Raw genomic sequence first — 20,753 nt, 5'->3', positions numbered from 1 at the left:
ACATCAAACGTGGCTTACTTGTCATAGGTCACTCTGTCCTGGAAAGAATCTGCTGGAATCCAATTTGAGCCCTTGATGAAAACGGGTCGGCCATTGATTCTGAAGTAGAAACTCAGACCTGGTGACCCAGGAATAGGCTCCTGAACAAGTTCTACTGTCCGAAAATATGCCTGTAAAGACATGAAATTTAGGTTTAAAGCAGACAAAAATAAAATAAATCGAGAAAACTATGAAAAAAGTGATTTAGCTGAATAATAACAACTAAGAATTTGTCAAGAAGTCAAAAGACATGGTCTTGTCTCTAAATTCCTGCTTGCAACGCACTGCGGCATGGCTAGAAAGAATTCTTCTGATAAACCTATTCACTTCTGAAAGTTACTATCATATTAAGAGAAGTAGGAGGCTGGAGATGGAAAGAGAGTACACAAATGCACACAAGCGTGTGTGCATGTATTTGTGTGCATGTTTGAGACAGACGCATATTTGCTTCCTGCAAAATTCGGTCAAAATTCCAGCTGGGGACCACTGAGAGGAATACAGCAGTTGCATTAGATCAGACACACCATTTAATCTGCAATTTTCTCTTTATGGAAGAAAACTGCAGGAGCTCAGCTGTAGGTCTTGTCCCTGAACAGCATTATTCAGGTTCATGCAATAGAAGCAAAATCATCTTCTTTTGTTGCTCTGAAATGAGAGCTTTTAAAAGGTATAGCAATTAAACAGAAAAAGACATGCAAATACAAATACTGGTTTGGAAGTGAAGGCCTCTCTGGCCATCACAGCCGTATATTTGAACAGCATGCTCAGCTACAAGGTTTCAGAGAGACCAGTTCAGCTAAACCACCACTAGCTCCATGTAAGGTATTAAAGGTCATTCCAGATAAAAGCACATCCTTTACAGCTGCCCTTTCAGCCTAATATCTGGGACTGCGCTCTGCAGACAATTAAAAACTAAAAATCATTCCTTCTTCCTGCAAGTGGAAGAAAAGTTCTCAGGAAGTCATTCTGGGCATTTTAGGGGACTTTATTTCAGCCAAAGTGATGGTGCTGCTCTGTTGGGTATGCCTACTGCCCTGACATATAGATAACACTGCAGTCATGACACAACATTTACTGGACTGCATTAATACCTTGTACTGAGCCCATACTTGCAAAGGTGTCTTCCCTACCTGCCATGGGGCATGTGCAGAGCACCTGCTGTGCTGGGGTCCCGAGCAGTTGCAAAGTTTCACAGAATACCTCTCTTTCAGGAAGACTTTAAGAGTTCTTCTCCCACATCCTTCTTGCACTTCAACTTATCTAGACCAGAAAGAAAACTCTCTTCCCTTCTGGTACCTGTTGCTCATTGCCACAGAGAGAGGGCTGGGAAATTAAATGAAGTGAAGGAAAGCAAATAGCAAATTTCAGCCAACACACACACTAAGCAACAAGCCTGGGTCATCAGGGCAGGAACCCGAGTGTTTTTTTTCCTAGGCTACCCCTGAGCTAGCAACCACTTCTTCCTCAAATGACTATTTGCTATACCTTTTCAAAAGGTCAACTCGCAGAGCACAGGCTGTTCTGTCTCTGACATAAGCTACAGTTGAGACAAGTATCTGTCAGTATACCAGGCTAAAATTAACCTAGTTAAGTGCAACTGATATACCTATCTTTACGACAAAATGTAATTATTTGTTTCACACACCAAACAATTCTGCAATTCAACAAGGGAGTGACTAATCCCACCGTGTGACTATTAAGTTTGCAGCTTACTAAAAATCATGCAGATAGACAGAAAAGTATTTCCAGTGGCAGGAAAGAAACACACACAAAAAACCACTGCTTTTTTTCCTTCCTCTTTGGTGCTTCTTAGTCAACTGAACAATAATTAATTAACCCCCTGGACAGATGCAATGCAAACTACAAGCATGAGTGAAAACCACAGATCTCTTACCTCAAACTGAACACCTCCGCATCATGGCAGTGACCAAAACCCAGAAACTTAAATGGAAAAAAAAGAAGGGTGGGACTTGCCCAAATCCTGCAGTGTTCTTCAGCACTGCCCTACAGAAAACCTACAAAATCAGACCACTGAGAGGACACTTCTGACTACCTGACCAATATTTCTGTGCACGTAGAAAAAGCACAGAGTGTGTCCTGCCTTATTTTTACCGTGTTCCTGTTGCATACCGGGTCAGCTGAATACAGACCAGCACGCTGAACTGAGCTCTGGGACAGGAATCTTGCACCTATTCATAGAATTTCACATATTTATTTTAACATGAGAAGTTGAATTAAAAAAAAATAATAATCATGCAACTCTCACATTTCCCCTAACTACTGAACACTACAAAAGAAAAACTACGTTATGAGTACCGCATTAGCTAAAAATCTCCGACCTTCTTCCAGCAAATTAAATTACTTGTAAAAAAACTCCTTAGTCTCCAGTGCATTTTTTTTTTGCGGCACAAAATGGAATGGGATTTATAGCTGGGGCTCCCAAAGTATTTGGGATGTCCTCTTAATGGATGTCATCAAACAGGCTGGGATTGCCTCAGAGTACATTTGTAATGGAGCATTTATATTACTACCAGAAATAACGTGATACTGTTTTACTCATGCTCAAGTGGAACTCAAGCAACTGGCCAAACCAGAGGCAATTTGAAAGGCTGAAAGACCCAGCCAGGACCACCCGGACAGCACGAGCACAGGGAAAAGTTCCTCAACCCTACCTCACATTGCCAGAACTCAGTGCCTTTGTGCTCTCTCTCCATTGCTCCCCAGGGACCCACCTGGTAACACAGCACCTCTTCCTGCTGCAGCCTCCTTCTGCCACGTGGAGTAAAAGAAGGGCAGAGGGAGACGAATAGGATCTGGCATGCTTGAGCACGCACCTTTCTGGCTGGCTACCGAGACCACAGCAACTTTGCAATCTGGGTGACATATTTTGATCCCCAAGGACTGAATGTTTCTCCTAGTCTTGGAGCATGCAAGAGAGGCTTTCTAGCCACCAAAGACCATGCCATCAGCTGGTTCTCTGCACTATTAAGAGACGGATACCCGTCTTTTTAAGTCACATACGAAAGCTTTGTACCCGAATAAGTGGCCTGTAGATCACATTTGGCACTCTCAGATTTAGCAACAGGAAAAGTAACAGGGATATAGATGCCCAGAGCTGTAATAAGATCAGAGAATGCCTCAGTGATCTAATAAATTAGCAAGCAGCATGAAAACAGTATGAAAACTACCAAGTCAAATTAAAAGACTTCTGGAAGTCATGTTAAAAGGCCTGAGGGAGATAAGGGCGTAGAGGGAAGGAAGGAACGATGGCTGAAGGTTAAGATCCAAGTTCTGAAAATAGCATCATGAAATAAAAAACTCTTATCGCAGTGTTGTAGAAATAAGCATACAGAAAGATGGAGAAACTGAATCCAAAAGCAAATAAATACCTCAAGAGGCAACGAAAGAGGTATTAAGTTGCTTTTCTTCTTGCTGTGCTAACATCAAGGAACTTACCAACAGCAAACAGAACTAGAACTCTCCCAAGAAAACCCATTTCACGTTAAGGTAATTTCTGGCTATGACTTTGTCTCACATTATTCTGAGAAACAAACTCCAAACCAAAGTATTCAAATGGAAAACCAAAACAAAAACCAACCTTGTCCTGGGTGTTGGCTTTATTCTATTTTGGCTTTCTGCTACTCTCAACGACAGTAAGTAGGTACTTCCTCAGTCAGAGATTCCTGGCAGAGCTGGCTAAAGCCTTAGAGATCTCCATGAGTACAAACTGGAAGGCTTCCCAGAAGTTTTCCCAAAGGATTTGCTAATGTTTTGAGGTTACTCTAACATCAGAAACCAGACAGCAGTTCCTCCTAAGGACAGCTGAATCTGACATAAGACTTCACACTGCATGTTCTTGCACATACAGCTCTTGCCCTTTAGTGTTTGCCTGTCCAAAGGTATACAGATACTCAGAACTCATCCAGAGACATCCCCCTTGAGAAACATTGCATCCCTATTATTTGCCTTTTTAAAAAAAGAGGGGGGAAAAAACATATCTCACTAGAACACAGCACTAGGTCACCAACGGTAATCTCACAAGAACTTTCAGGAATCTCTATCCCTGGCTTATTATCTCCTAAACTACTCCACGTTCTTATTAAGCTATATAAACGTTGCTAGTCCTGCTGACATGAGAGCAAATTGAGCTAGAAAATGAAAAAAAATGCTTATGGAGCCATTTTCCACTCGTATAGCTTGCAGCAGGGGAGTGTCAGAATCCAAGACAGAGCTTCCCAGAACACACAAAGGATGACCAGACTTTGCACTACGAATCTATAAACACTTCATAGGCTGCTTAATTTATAACGCACGCTGTGTGGTGCATTTGCCTTTTTTTTCCCCTCTTTCCCTTTAAGGAGAAAAAAAGAAGAGGCTTTTGAGTATCTTTTGTAGACCATGAAGTCCTCGTGGCCATATGCCACAGGGCTCTATGAAATACCCTGACACAATTACCCTAGTGGAATCTATTCATTTCCCTATCACTGTGCAGGTTTCACACAATAACAACATTGCTTCCCTTTCTACAGGCTTTAGAGCCATATTTCCTACAACCTGTTTTCCCAAGCACAATGCACTGTGTTTATTTAGTGTGTTTTTTCAATTGTTTCAAAATCATCTTGCCAATAACAGCAAAGAACTACTATTAGGGCTTCACAATCAAAGTAGCCCTATAAAGACTATGACTCCAGAAGCTACTGTTTTTTGTATGATTTTTCACATCAACAAATGTTACGGTGAATAGCAGCTTTAGGTGCCCGGTGACCAGATTAGCTTTTAGTGAAACAATGCACATCAGAACCACCTAATAAACGCATACATTTATGTCATTGTTTCCACATGTTGATGGCATAAGGGACCCAGTTTAATTTATGTGATTTTTTTTTTTTTATCAATAGATGGTTGAAAAATACTTCTAGGCTTCTTAGTAACAACAATCAGATAATTATGCAGCCAGTGCGTTACAGGAACCCTTATGCAAATATCCCTGAATATTACTTTTGTGGGCATATTTAAAATGTTGTCTTTTCTACAACCTGAAGCACATCTATCACATTCTAATAAGTGAATGTATGTTAGCTTTTTAAGAATACACCTATTCTGCAAATTAAAAAAAAAAAAAAAAAAGAATTAACAAGAAAAATCTTGGTAACAAACCTTCCTCTTCACATCATCTACAGAAATCTAAAAGGGCTTTTCTATGCATGACACAACAATATCACGGTGATATATCACGTTTAAAAGAGCCTTTTTCAGAGGTAGAGAACATAAGTAAACATCTTTTGTTTTCTGAGGTCTCCAACTAACTGTGAGGCATTTTCCAGTCCGAATGCAAGTGAAGGCACCCGTATGGGCTAATGCTACCAGAAAAGAGGTAAACATATACTGTGACATTAAAAAGCTCTTGTTTCTCATTACTGCTTCCATATGTATATTAAAATCCAGTAAAATAATTTAAAGCTATAGATACATGATATGCAGAGCAGATGTTCTAACAGTGCAATGCCAGCTAGAACCAAGCCGAAGGGCTCACCTTTGAAAATTTCTCAATCTGGTATCCTGCCTCCATGATGAAAGTTGTTGTCACGTTATATCCAGTTTGGCTTCCATGTCCATTCGGCCACCAAGCTTCCACTGTAGAACTCTTGAATATAGAAGAAGAAAAGTCAAAAAGTTACATATGAGTTGAAGGCATAACATGTGCCCAGGAGCACAGCTGCCTTTGAGTGAATTACTATAAGCCTCATGAGTTTATGTGCCTCAGCTGAGCCATGGTAACTGGGATCCCTCCAGCTGCAGCACTCAGGTGAAAAGAATTCAACATGTGATCTCTACCACTCAAATCCAGGCTGTCACTTCACCTTAAGTCCACAACAGGCCATGAGAACAAACACGCATACACACATCTACCCACTACCCTTCAGCTGAGGTACACTGACAGAACGTTCCTCCAAAACTCAAACATCTAAGTCTCAGGAGTAGACACTGCTCACTAGCCTCTGTATTTTACCTCTCCTCTAACTGGCCCTTTTACCTACTGTATGTAACATCTGATACACAGAAGTGACACCTTTCAGTTGTGACCATGGTAATATGTGACCAGGCTGTTTCATTTATGTCAAGCTTTTAAGTCAAATTAGAATTTTCATTCCCTTTTCAGTGCTTTCTGCTTTTTCTCTGTGCTTCCTGATCACTTCAATGGTACTCCATGATTTTCACAAACATAAAAAACTACTTCTAAGATGACAGAACGATTTAATTTTCTCATTCTTCTAGCCACTGAGGGTAATATTTATGTAAAGAATTTCCTGCGCTTCTTTCTATTTTCATTCCAGTAGCCTACTTCTGCTGCTCAGTCCTACTGCCAACATTTCCCAGTTGAATGCACAACACAAAAATAGTGGAAAGAAAGCAATAATGCATGCAACCATACAATGGAGGGATCAGCACTGAATAGAGTCATGAAAGGAGTGCCTCAATCTTTTCAAATAAAACGAGGCCAGAGAGCAGCCCAACAATATGTTTTGCTGTAGCCACACTTGGACGTAATCATTAACGTATCTCCTAACATTTCGGCTTCCTTGATCTGGAGTTATCATAACTGCATGTACTGAAGTACCGATCTCTGTGTGGCAAGGGGGCAGAAGGAAGCACAAAATCAGCGTGTGCCCCAGCAGCGAGGGTGCGTTTGCAGCCGCTGAGCATTGGCCACGAGTGATGTCACCCCCATGCTCACCGTTAGCTGATAAGCAAAACGCTGGCATGTCAACAGCACAGCACTCTGCGAGGCAACTGCAGGAAGACCCGCTACTCCTCTCAGCTGATAGGCACCACTTGAGCATCTGCTGGCTTTGCAACGCAATCTGCAATGAACTCTCAGCACATTTCTGGCGAGGTCTCGCTATTTAACATGCACCACACGGGGCCATTGCACAGAGCAAGGGCCCTATTAGGCACACCAATACGTAGGAACACATTGCAGGGCTTCTTGTAAAATCAGCTGCTGTGAATTCACGCAGCAAAGCCCTTTGTGTACAAAGAATAATAAAACGCTGTTGCCTCCGCTCTGAAGGATATGCTTCCTCACAAACTTGCACTTGTACCCCGCTTACAGATTTCTTCTGAAGTTGGGGACAGGGTGGTTAAATAAACCAAAATCATTTTTGCAGTTTCATATTGTAGTGCCTGCTTAATGTAATTCCTGGAAAGGCTAATGATCGTTTGAAATAAAATTGGGTATTTGTAATTACTCATGTAACTTGCACATCTGATGACAACAGTAACAAAAATCATATGTTTGCATGTCTTTATGCTTTCATGTTGAAATAAAACAAAGTCATCAGTATGCAAGTCACTGAGCATGCATTCTAAGACACAAATATCCTGCTCGTCTTTAACACGCTCTTTCTCCACTCAAACAACTGACAAGAGAACTTGAGAATACACACGCGACACATTCAAACTGGGGAAACAAATGCAGAGTTACACAGCAAAAGAGAAAATTACTAAAGGCCAGCATAAGATACAGAGGTCACCGAAAAGCCTCAGATGTTATTACCTGCCAGGACAGCCCCAGATTCCCACTCACAACACAGCCCTCACCCGTAAACCTAACCGTACCCTGGGGCAGTGAAGCTGACCGCAGCTCCCTTACCCTGCTTGGCTCCAATGGAGCAGGCCCAGCTGCTCTCAGGCTCAGCTCTGCACTGTCAGCTCCACCAGGGCCTCACTTTCGAGCAGGAAGGTGAAGTTCATGCTTCTTACCACTGCACTGCGCTCACTGGCTAATTCAAGGCACCCACCTATTTGTTAGCACGAACAGATAACTCTGTTTTTCTTCACCATCTCTCAAGCCTAGGCATCTTTTCTTAATTATACCTATAAAACTCAGCACAGTTTCTAAGAAAGTGCAAACAAAAACTCTAGAAGTGATGTAAGTGTTGGTGAATTAAGCCTTCTACCGGATCATTTCCCAGCACTCTCTGAAGGTGAACAGACCAATTCTTCCCTTTTCCATCACTGGGGGAGTATACCAAATTCATTGTTTTTCAGTTGAATTATTTCCTCATTAGAGCATCCTTTACCTCTGAAATTCCTTCTGGGCTTTGTCTACCTAACGGACTAAAAGCCAATGTAAGAAGTACTACTCAACAAAATTTCCACCAGCCTTACTGCCAGTCAAGTCCTTAACAGGGTTCTTTTGTGTTTATTTACCTGAAAGGGCATCTACCAAGAGGTTTGGGGAATGTTTCCCCTCTTTCCTGTGAGAGTCATGAATACTGCAGTATATTCTAGTCCCAATCAACCTGGTAAACAACAGCATAGGAGACAAGATACCTATTGACAGAAAAGTGAAGTGACACATGGTATCCAAAAGTTACATGCCTTAAAAGTTACATGCCTTAGCAGCTTTTGTAACAGTGGCCAGTGATGATGTGATCTTTGTAATAAGGGAAAGGCTTCACCATCTCTTTTAACACTGAACTAGGTAGCTCCACAGAAATCAATTTTAATAGAGGAAAAAATCCTCTCCTATTCTCCAAGGGGTACAGAACTGTTGTCAAAGTCAGGAACAAAGACAGAAAGGGGAGGTGGGCCTGTAGCTGATATGGAGGCAGAAGGATCCATTGGAAACCAGGCAAAACAGTTTGCATTTGGTTAGTGCTCCACGCGAACCTCCTTACCTTGTTGATGTTTACAAGCAGCACAATGCTGCCTTCTCCAGGTTGAAGCTTCACATTGTATGTTTGCTGTGTTTGCAGTTTGGGAATGTTCACAGTCACAAGACCTGCAATTGGCTTGGAGCTGACTACATCAAAGATGGACTCGATTTCAAGACTCCACTGCTGAGTGCTCTTTACTAAGTGAAAGGGGAGAAGAAATGGGAATATAGAAATTGTGTTTATACACCTATTAGTAAACATGAGCGCCCATCAAAGAAACAATTTAAATACCTCAGATTAAATTTAACAGGTTTTGGGCCGTGTTTGAGCCAGACCTATAGGGTTAATCTTGCTTAGTGCATTTGATATCTGTGTTTACATTTGCTGACTTGACAGCAATGTGATTTTTCTTTTATACCTCACTTTTTTTTCATTCCAAAGCCATCCAGGCCTTTTTCAGAGTCCTGTACAAAAGTCAGAACATGGCACTAGTCACTCTTTATTATTAGAAAGGGTTTTTTTCCCACCAGCTCCCACAGACATTATATTTGCCTTTCGTCAGCACTCATATGAACATGGTACTCTTTGGGAAAGATCGTAATCACAGGGCAGTACAATCACTTTTGTCTATGAAACAAAAACAGTATTAACAGAAAACGAGCCCAATTCATCCCAGAGTCACTACACAATATGAGTGGAGTTATGCTGGGGATGAATCGGGCCCATTGTGTCTAGACTTGATGGGTTGTACCGTTATGCCCTTTTTGCCACCAAAATGTGATGGAGGAAACAAGTTAATGACTTGCCTGAGACATCCCCACAGCTACCTGAGAGTCTTCTCCTTTACAGGACAACTTACTGAATAAGGCAAGACAGGGTCAAGGGTACTCAAGACTGATGTTTACATTTCCCACTAACTTCAGCAATTAAGTTATCTATCTAGAAGCACAGCTTGGGTAATCCTGTAATTCACATGTTACAGATGAACATCTATCCAAGCAAAAGCAACTGAAACAGAAAACAAGGAAAACTAGAACTAAGACACATTCTGTATACATAAGCTGCTCACCATTTACTTTCTCTTTTCACATGTATATTCTAGCTCTCCTTCCAAGACAAAAAGAGAGCTCCCTCCAAAACCAAGAATTACGTTCAGTCCTGGCCTGATTTCACCCCTCTTATAGAATTAAGAGCACCAAAGGGGTTTGCAAGTTTATATTACTCATGGCATTATCCAGGCAAGACCAATTTTCAGAAATGTTAATGGGGTTGAAAAAAAACAACCTACACGAAGGGTCAGTCATTACAGAGCATTTTCCCTCCCCTCTATGGGAATAAATAAATTCCATCCCACTCCTTAACCGCATGACCTGTGGGCCTAGGCACAGAAATCAAGAACAATTCATCTTTCACAGACTCAGTGGTCAAAAAGCTATGACACCAAATCTGATGAGCAATGTAAGCGCATATGTAGTTTGAATTCAAGTTGTTCATTTACTCTTTATTTTTCAAATGTTATTATGTTTGAATACTAAAAAGCTCTGGCTCTGGTTCCAAAGCACAAGCACTCTCTGCTGAATGAAAGAGGTTTGCGCTCTCTGCTTATCCAGAGACTAAGACTTTACCTACCAGAAGGTGGAGTTGTGGGAATGTGGGAGGGACCAGAAAAGATTTTTACTGTAACTAAATTTTAGAGAGCAGAGTCTGTGCTGGGGCTTTCCATGGAAATTCCAGTCACGTTAATTCTAGCTAAGACCTGCAGCTATTTCAGGAAGCTTTAAAAGCATCCAGGGAGTGACGTCTTCCTATTTTATTCATACACAGCAACTCTGTTCCCAAGGGCTGAAATTCAACCCAGTGCGGAGGACTCACGTGCTAGCCTTTACTCCACTGAAGACTGGGCTCAACAGGCAGAGAAAGAGAGCACGCGAGTGGTCTACAAAGGCACATATTACCTTTTACAGAAAGTTTCAACAGGAAAATTAACTACTTTTGCTCAGCTGCAATGATCTTCTAGACAAAGGAGAGGAAAATCAAAGGCCATGTCAAGGGAAGAAACCGGTTAGGTAAGTTAGGTAGCAGGAATGCAGAAGGCTGTCCTCTTAAATTGCAGCCTTAACAAATTATCCTTGCATAGCATAGCTGCTCTTCTGTCTCAGACTTCGTGTTGTGTCCCGAAAATTTGGTGCTCTTGAAACTCTGCTTACTCTGCAGCTGCCTTCCCAACACAGAACTAAATTCCCAGAGCAGCTTTACCTTTGTTTTAAATGGAGGTGAGACAAAAGTGAGAATTATGTACTGGTAGTCTTGGTAAAAATATGTGCCAACAAAAAAACTTTTTCTGAAACAAGAGAACAGGAGCTAACCTCAGTTGTATTTAACATTTTCATATATATACTACATATATTTCATATTTTCATTCTGGGATCTTCAAGCAAAAAAAGATTCTGAGTTCTAACATTTTAAGCGCTATTGTTTGTACTGAAGTACTGTTTCAAGACCAAAACCGGTGTGCTGTGGTAAGCTGTACATACAAAGTCACCATAAAACAACAGGACCTTTCCTAAATGGACAGTTAATTTAGCTTAACAATAAAATGGTTTGTATTCCAAAGGTAAAACAACAATAAAAGATAGTAACATGACTTACCAAAGAAAGGAGTTAAAGAAAAGTAAATCAGGTGATAATAGTTATAGGCCTCAATCCTAACATCTTTCCAGATGCCTTGAGTGGGAAAAGAAGGGCCCCAGTCCCAACTAAATGAACACTGCTCCTGGAATACAAAGCGATTATGTTACAAGTGCCTACTTTTCACACAGAAATTGACGCTGTGCCAGTAATAAAAATGATTTGCTATCTAGACATGAAATACTGCCATGCACTGGAAGAATTTTACCGATTTCCATCAACCCAGAATAGCCTACAATACCTTTTCTCTTACTTCTTGAACAAAACTCTGCTGCCACTACTTTATATAACGATACAAATTTGTATTAAATATCCAAGTATATTAAAACTTAATATTAGCGAGAGCAAAACAGCACCTGCTCCAACATTAAAAAAGATTAAAAAAAAAAAAAGCCAGAAGGTTACTTTCAATTCAGCTCTGAATTATCTTAGTTAGTAAGGCCAGTATTTAATTTTATACCTAAAGGACAAAGTAAGCAGAAAGCTGATGGTTACAAATGTTAAAGAGAAGTACTGTAAAAGAATTACATCAAATTAAACATCGTGGGCATATCTAAAATATTTTACCCTGTTTTCTTGTTTTAACACCATAGATTAGTACAAGGAAAGAGATGCACATATCTGGTGCAATTGTGTAGTTCAGCCTTGTTCACTGTTTCTCCTTTTTTATGACTCTTTCATACAAAAACAAAGGGAACAAAAGTACAGTCGAGGAATATCTTTGTTCTGGTTCTAACATCAGAAAAACTGTCAGAATTATAAAATGCTGCTCAGGCAGAGAAGTACTGCTTTCCATTTAGCTGGTTTCAAACCTGGACAGACCTCTAGTTAACAAATCCCTTGAAGACATCTATTCAGCTGCCCTCCAAGCTTCACACACAGCCCCAGCCCCCAAAGCAAATACAATAGATCTCCTTAAAGTCTTGTACAGTGACCTACAGTTCTAAATTTAGAGACTAATAACTTACAGACGAGGCATACTAATTTTGGCAAACCACATTGCACAAGTCTGGCCTATCCCTTGCATCGCTGGAGTCAGCCAGCCTGCCTATCAAGTTGCAAAAGAGCCTTCCAGGAAGCAAGCACTGCACCTATTTCAAGTGCAAAAACAGGGACAATACATTCTTAGAAAACAGATCAGATAGAAAGTCATTTTCCCTTTATAAAAGATAAATAAATGAATCACTGACAGATTGTCAGATTTCACTAATAACATTGCAGAGACTATCAGAAGTAATATCATAAGAACAATACACTCATATCACTGATGTACATTACCAGTGAAAGGTTTGTGTTTCGCCACAAATTCGTATTAAGATTTAGGTACATTTACTGCATGTAACACTGAACCTCAAACGTGTGTACAGCTCTCCATTATTGTATGATGATAAGCAGCCAGCTTACTTTAGCAATGCCCTAGTGTGTTTGTTTACTTTTAAATGTAACATTGCTGCTGTTTTTGCCATGTACTTGGACCTAAAAATTTTTCTGGAAAAGTCTGAAGCAAGTTTCCAAGCACAGTCAAGCAACTCCTTTAAGAAAATGAACTAAGGTACTTACAAATTTAAAGGTATCGTTCAGTAAAGCATAAAATCATTCCTGGCCATTTTTGCTCTATAAATAAGACTACAGCTGTTCAAGTGCCTTCTTCTCTTTAAGTTTCTCCCTTCTCTGATTTCTAAGAAGCACAATGGAGACAGCACATAGACTCAGAAGAATTAATTAACTTTCTAAAATGTAATAAAAATAAAAGCAGCATCAAGTAGTCAAAAAGGCAACATCTTATGCTGATGGATGCTCCCAGGGCAACATGAAATCTACCTTCCTTTCCATTAATGTGTTTTAGAGCAAATTACACCTAGGTATAGATTAACAAGATTCACCTTGGTTTTTTGAGAAGCCTCTATAGGACTTTCTTAAAAAGATCCAAATTCACTAACAACAAAGGCATTTAAGTGGAGACAAACATGAAAAATGAAAAACAAAAATAAAAATAGCAATTCCAAAGAAGTTCACCTAGCCACTTTCTAGCTGCTGCAAAGGTGTCAGAAATACATGAGATGCTACACAAATGACAGTTTACACAGAGGAAGTTTTAGCAGCAACGATGCCATGTCTTAAATCTGAGTTTAATTCTTTGTGTATTACATTGTTGGTTTCACTGAATACATACATTCTGAAGTCACACTTCACAACGCCATAATAAGATGAGAACAGGCCCTCTGTTAGGTAACACTTCTCAGGACCTGCCAGAGCTTCCCAGTATAAATAGCACAGTACACGAGCAACAGCAAACACTCACAAAGCTGCCTGGCTGAGATTTTTACAGCTCTGGCAATATAAACTGGTATTTGTGATAGCGAACTCTATTGTCAGTACACATTGCTAAACCCACCCAGTGGATCAAAATGTAATGATCACACATTTCCCAGTGCTAGCCTGCTCTCTTAGCAGCCAATCTCCTTGCACTCCCTGAAAAAGCCAGCCTTTCAAACATTCTTATCAGCTAGGTATGCTCAGCCTGGCCTTCACATGCCTCTTGTATTATCAACGTGCTGGATTACAGGTTTCTTGGGGATGCAGGAGAAGGGGAACACAATGAAAAGTATGCCCTGCTAATAAAATGATATTGCAGGTTTCAGAAAACATCTGTAAGGACAGTCTGTGGTGCATTCTATTTTTGAGCCTGAAGCTGGAGTCAGATGATTCTGCCCCTACCTTTCTGATGAAATTGGCATGGCACTCTCCTTTCTGCACAGGTGGAGGGCACGCCGGGGGGATGCTGTATGCTGTGTGACATCTGCTCTGCTCTGCAGCGTATGAAATTGCTGATAAGAAACGGACTTCAACAAAATTGACCTCCTTGATCACGCTGGTAATATCAAAGCTCTAGGTCAAGAAAACAAAACAAAATCATTACAGCACTGACATTTATTTATGAGACTTATAATCACTGTCACATTGGGGCTTTAATACCATACATATTTTATTCAAAAGCATGTGAACTGAAGCCTCAACAGGGTCTGGTTTTGAAGGAAAAGAAAATTAAGGTTATTTCTTAAGCTGGAAAACAAAATACACAGTAAGATTCTAGATAGAAGGAGATCTTTCTGAGCAAACCACTTTGCCCATACTGAGCCCCCACTGCCGGCTGCAGCAGTCTGCTTGCACACAGAACTGCTTGAAGGAAGAGGATGGCAAGGGAATCTTTACCTTCCTTCCTCGCTCAGAGCTCATCTACATGTTTAGAAAGGCACTTTGTTCCAACTCAGAAAGCCGGTCTATACAGGAGTCCTTCCAACTCATGCTGTGCTGCCAGCTTCTCTACCACAAAGCACTGAGCTGCCTTTTGCATGAATGCAGCAAGGCTGTATTTCACGCTACTTCCACTCCCATGCCTAAAATGTAGAGATACACATTCATGTCTGCACCACATAAAGCATTTGGGGGCTTCCTCATTGGCTCACAAAACCGCCAGTGTGGCTGGACAGAAGGATAAACATCTAAGTTACAGAATTGTCTTGTTGTATCAAGACAATAGGGTCCCAACACCTAAAAACTGTTTCTTCTTCAGAGCATTCATTTGTGACAAGCCAAATCTTGGCAACTTTTTCCAACTTGTGAGCAGCCCAGCTAGCATCACTCACTTCGATTCTATAGCATTCAGCAGAAAATTGCAAAGGAAACAGCATCCCCTTACAGAGCCTTCATAGAGACTTTCCTGCAGACATAGTTATAGTGGAACATTGTGAACAAAGCAGAAGTCTGGGTCACAGCAATTCTCGACTCAATCTAATACAGCTCACTCTGGTTTTACCCTGAAGGCCATTTCATGAACTGTTACAATCTGAGACAGAATGAAGTTGCAGAAATAAGAACAAACTAATAGCACTTCCCAGTTCTACAGAGCCTGCTACCAGTAATCCTTTAAATACTCTCCAAATATTAAATAATTACAATTTCATAAAAGCCCTATGAAATTTCTTATTTCACAGATGGCAAAAGTAAGTCACAGAGAAACTGAGTGATTTGTCCCAGATCACACAGACCCAGGAGGCAGAATCTAGTTCTCATGTCTCAGTCCAGTACCTCTGCAATAAAACCTGCCAGAATGGTAAACGCTGAGATATGGAGACACAGGATTTACTTTTTAACTCAGTGACTCCACTGATATTCTTCTTTTAACTTTTCCTTTTTTGGACTCCTTTAAGAAAAAGGCAAGTACCCAGAATAATTTTACACTTTAAAACTACAGAATTAGTTTTAATGTTTTTGCCACTCTCCAGATCATTCTATGATGAGTACTCTCATCCTGACACAGTCTTATATCTTTGGACTCAGCCTATGTTATCAAAAGCCCAATATCAAAAATCAAAAACAATAAAACAAAAGGTATGGAAACACTTGTAAGGGCTTTGCACCATGTGCATTTTTATTTCAGTATTCAAATGTAAACCATTCTAATACCAATTAGTAAGCAGATTTACAGCTAATATAACTGATTTAAGCTTACGTTTTCTTGGAGCTGTGACAGGTCCCAAGAAGCAAGACTTATATTATTAGCTGAACTGATCCTCTTCCATGGGTTCACTTGTTCAGAACAAGACACACTTACCTCTAGTTCTGACCCTGTTGCTACTGAAAAGGGAAGTACGACTTCTCTTTCCAACACTTATCTGATTCCCTGTGCAGCCCTCAGGTCAACACTTTCTGCGTCCAAGCACCTCGTTTCATGTGTACTTGAAAAATGAAAGTGTTCAGCACAAAAGGCCTTTGAATGAAAAACAGAAGCACTTTCAGAACTGAACACGTTACTTACGTATCTGTTGAACATGTTCTCTGTTGTCCCAAGAGTGACATTGTTGATCAAGATGTGTGCTACTGTATCTACTCCTTCAAAAACCAAATTAATTTTCTGCCACTTTCTACAAAAGACAACATACACATACAAAACTGTTAGAATACCTACAGTTAACAGCAAACAGAAAACACATAATTTAAAAATGTACATTCCCACTACTGTTAGTGGCAGTTGTCTCAACTATATCCAAAAATGTCTGACTCAGTGTGGCTACTTTATATCTTTCAATAGTCAAATTAAGATGACAGCTGAAGTGTCTCAAGTCTGCAACACAGCATGTTCGCACAGCCACGAAGTATCAGATGGGCTAGCTTCCAATTAGCCTAAGTATTTTTCTTCCTCAGTCAGCAATTCATAAGTAATTTTTAACAATGGAGAAAAAAATGCGAAAAAGCAACTCCTGCAGCATCCTTCAGCAACAGCTTTGCAGCTGTACATTATTGCATAATTTATTAGATACAAAAGTAGCATGTAGATTTTGAGCTGATGGATTAACCAGCAATTCTGCATGAAAGATACTGTAAAACTATTTTAGACATATCCTTATTGCATACCTGACGTCAAAAGGAGTTTTGAACGTCCTGCTGTAAGTCCAGTTATCCAGAGAGATCCACCTGTACATCACATCATTAAATCTATAATATGGATCCTAATAACAGACCAAAAAAAGAAAATGACATGACTTATTTAGTAATAGTGTTACTACATGAATATTCATTAGAAGAGCTCTTCTTAATTCGGACAGCCTGCAAATGCAAAACGCACCTAGTTCTGATATTCCTTTTTACCTTTGAAATAACATGTGAAAGCAAAGGTTTGGCAATATTTGGCTTTAACTATGTAGGTCATATCCTGTTTGCTATAATCATTCATACTGAAAATAGAAGGTGCAGGATTTGTCTTCATATAAGAAATGACTGGGCTGGAAATTAAAAAAAAAAAAATCAAGACAGCTTGCGACTTAATGAGAGGAATAGAAACATGATGACCATTATAACGATGAAGAACGTAAGATTAAAAGGATTTTAAAGAGGCAAAAAAACAGCATTTTAGGCTGCTGGGGACAGCTGTGAACAAATCTTACAGTTTACAGTTTAAAATAATAGCAAATACTCCAGTTGTTTCGTGTCAACCTGTGCTGATGTGGTAAGACTAAGTGAAATTGGTTTGTTTGGAAGGAAGGAGAGAGCAAAAAGAAAAACATCGCAGTTTGGTTTGTTGCATAAAATTAAATGATTACCTTTTGAGAATAATGCTGCATTTATACTGAATGTGTTCTTTCCCCTTTAGTCACACTACTCAGGAAGAATAAAGGCACAGCTGGTACAGGCTACGTGCTCAGCCTTCCTGGCTTCATGCTGCGTTATTATTACCTTGTGGCGGGTCACAGCGCTCCTCATCTCAGCTGAAGGTATCAGCTGCTGCCCCACACCTCACACCAGGGCGAGGAGAGGTGATGTGCTACGTGTGTGGGGATCTGGGTCAGCCACCGACAGCTTGGTCCCATCCTCGGCAGCAGCTGCACGGCTGAACTGCCTTCCCCAAACAAAGACCAACCTCCTCTGGACTACAGGACTCAAACCCAGCTACGAAGAGAGAGCAGGGCTGCATTAAGGGTCACTTCGGGAAGGGTCCTCTGCAGCACCAGCACACCTCACCACCTGCTCCAAATGTCCACATCTGTGCCAAAGAAAATCTGTCCACTTCTTTCTTTTTTTTTGCTGGAACTCAATTTTTCTTCCCATTTCAGGAGTCAGTATAAATCCTGACAACACTTCTGGATCTGAATTCTTCTGAAAAACGTTGGTTTATATCTCACACTTGTTTTACAAGTGATAGAGGCAGGCTCTGCAATATAGACACAAGCCTATTTATACAGCAGAGAAAAATAAAAAAAAAATATGGAATTACAGCATTTAAGTGTCTTTTCTCAGCAGCATAATCTCTTCTGAGTCCTGCAGCAATATAAATGCCAGTCCTTGAGCCCACAGAGAGGGCAAGTTGCAGCCTTGCCTCATGTTGTGTTCTATCAATCAAACCTCTTGCCACAATCTCTTACCAGCGTCAAGAAGCCTGGATGTTAAAGATGTCAAAGAAGACAGACCTGACATCTGGAGAACACAAAACTGTTCATCTAGCAGCAGACAGACACGTAGGAGAGTTTCATCAGAGGCAGAAATTACGTCATCAGATGGGCTCTTACAGAAGTGTACAAATCCTCTCAAGGTTTGGGGAAAATGGAACACAACAAAGAAAAATGACTTCTTCAATAAACTCATGAGATTATCGGCATCTTCATTACTAAAAGAAACTGGTTTTGAGTGCTGGCAGATGTATCTATACAAGTCAAACTGGTTGGATTTATTTGAAATAGAATTTCCTCCCGCATTACATCAGCTCCTATTAAAATTCAAGGTTCATTTCAGAAAACCGGATGAAGAAAAAGACAAATTTAAGACTCTTGTAAGGCACTGGCAGAACTGGAAAGATGGTAAGCAATAGGCTGCACATGTATTAAACACACTTCACATTCATTAGCTCAACATGTTCCTGGAAGCAAGCCGTGACGGGGTGGAGCCAGCTACAGCTATTTTTAGAGCCCACCAAACGTGACAGCCTTGCGTTTTCCTGCTCCTTGCAATTTTGGGAAAAATGCTCATCTGCTCAAGCTCCCTGTTTGATTGTTCTCTACTCCCATCCTCAGCGCTGTAAGCAAGCAGCAAATAGCCCGCCGAGATGAAGCCCTGCTGAAGAGCAGTGAAAGGAAGCAATTTTCCCTTCAGGTAGCAGGACATGAAAAGCGCCAGCAGTACGAAACAGCCAAGGGTTTTGATGTAAGCTCCTCCTTGCAATGACCTTAAGGGGATATGGAAAAGCTGCGGTCATACGAGCCACGAACCTCTGCGTTTGGCAGGAAATGGAGGAGACACGGACACACCTCAAGGGAGGCTCAAAGCCAGTGTGTGTGGTGCCAGGCACCACACAGGACCACCTTCAGGGGGCATGACACAAAGACCTGAAGGACACACCAGGCAGATCAGCTTGTCATAAAATGAAATGAAAGAACAGGAATAAAAAACAGATTCTTCTGCGTTATCCTACCGTTATTATGACCCAGATTGAAACTGCCTTGCAAGCTCCTCTCATAAATCACTTCTGCTGACAGTTTATAATGTACACCATTAAGAGAATCCTGCTGAAGTCACAGAATAGCAAAATAAAACTTTCAGGAGATATTTAATGATTTTGCCGTTGCCAACTTCAGACTAGAAGCAGAACAGTTAGGACGCTTACCTACACCCCCCATCGCCTTAGTACCTCAAGCTACAGTACCCGTTCTTCATCGAGACCAGCTCGAAGCGAAGCTGAGTCTAGCGGCAGTGAGGAGTGAACCATGCTCATGGACCATGTGTTTTGGAAGTTCGTCCCACGGCCACTTGTTTTCAATACTTACTCTGCCAAAGCTGTTACTGAATGTCACCTTATGGTCAAGATGTGATACAGCTGAACACAGCCAAACATTATGGCAGAGTCAAGCTACAAGACTAGTATTAGGATAATTGATAAGATGCTAATAGCCATTTCTTAATATTCTTTGAACACTTTGTTGTACTTAAAAGGCTGCTACAACTTTTACCTACTATAACTTCACAGGCATTTGAAAGAACTCCTGCTCATCCAAAGTTTCACCAAGGTTTTTGGATGTTTCCACATATGCTCACATTGCTCACCAGAGTACGAACATTTCAACAAAAAATATATTTATATTAATGAACTATTTCATCAATGACTGCCATTTAACCTGTTAGAACCGTATGATAACAAACCCAATTGTTACCTGGCATGATCTGAAAAATCTGGGCCATGAAAAAGCGCCAGAAAACACACAACATAATATTTCATATAAATGCAGAAGAAGCTACAGAAAATATGCACTGCTTTACAGAACTGCAGAAATATCACTTGAGATACGTAAGCTTCTGTCTCTTCTAATATCTTTTAATACACAAGTAGGACCAAGACCACTGTAACCTTCTGTGTCAAGTGCACGCCCTCGTTGTATAATGGGGCACAAGCTGCACTGTTATCCAGCCCCTGTATTAGCATCACAGTTGCACACCCCCTATAATAGTTCTTTACAAATCAAAGTGACGGCTAATAAGACAAAACACCCTTTCTGTATGAATGCAAATGGCTGGCAGATGAGAAAACCCAGCTACAATAGCCATATTCATCAGGAGTGAAACTTTATAGGAGTCACCTGCCAGCAGTACCGGCATCAAGCAGCACTTGGACAGTACACGCAGGAGGACTATTATTTCTAGCACAAAGATTTAATGCACAAGTTACCTCCTGATACATCTCGCTTATCAGAACTGTGCCTGAAAGAAAATACTAGGCTGGCAGCACAGTTAAAAATTAAATCTTCAAATCTTTTTTCAGTGATCTGGGGATAGCAATAGATTTGCTGCAAATTGGTGAAATGTCTGCACTTATGTTCA

At 40.6% G+C, this 20,753-nt stretch overlaps 1 protein-coding gene across 2 annotated transcripts in view; it reads right to left on the bottom strand.

Annotated features, from left to right (window-relative positions):
• MANBA (mannosidase beta) overlaps nucleotides 1-20,753 on the bottom strand; it is a 45,856-nt gene that overhangs the window by 21,717 nt on the left and 3,386 nt on the right. The window contains exons 1-8 of one of the 2 annotated variants that reach the window (XM_040555590.1): nucleotides 17,492-18,084; nucleotides 16,806-16,900; nucleotides 16,210-16,315; nucleotides 14,109-14,279; nucleotides 11,352-11,475; nucleotides 8,724-8,899; nucleotides 5,573-5,683; nucleotides 19-170 (exon numbers count right to left, since the gene is read on the bottom strand). In XM_040555590.1, coding sequence (XP_040411524.1) covers nucleotides 19-170; nucleotides 5,573-5,683; nucleotides 8,724-8,899; nucleotides 11,352-11,475; nucleotides 14,109-14,279; nucleotides 16,210-16,315; nucleotides 16,806-16,900; nucleotides 17,492-17,512 — 956 coding nt within the window. In that variant the 5' untranslated portion in view covers nucleotides 17,513-18,084. Of the gene's footprint in view, nucleotides 1-18; nucleotides 171-5,572; nucleotides 5,684-8,723; nucleotides 8,900-11,351; nucleotides 11,476-14,108; nucleotides 14,280-16,209; nucleotides 16,316-16,805; nucleotides 16,901-17,491; nucleotides 18,085-20,753 lie in introns of those variants that run through there. The other variant, XM_040555589.1, reaches the window with a different exon arrangement.

Source organism: Cygnus olor, chromosome 4 (assembly GCF_009769625.2).
Source record: "Cygnus olor isolate bCygOlo1 chromosome 4, bCygOlo1.pri.v2, whole genome shotgun sequence".
In the NCBI taxonomy this organism is placed as follows: domain Eukaryota; kingdom Metazoa; phylum Chordata; class Aves; order Anseriformes; family Anatidae; genus Cygnus; species Cygnus olor.
The sequence above is the reverse complement of the archived record's forward strand: the minus strand, read 5'-3'. Positions and strand labels throughout refer to the sequence as shown.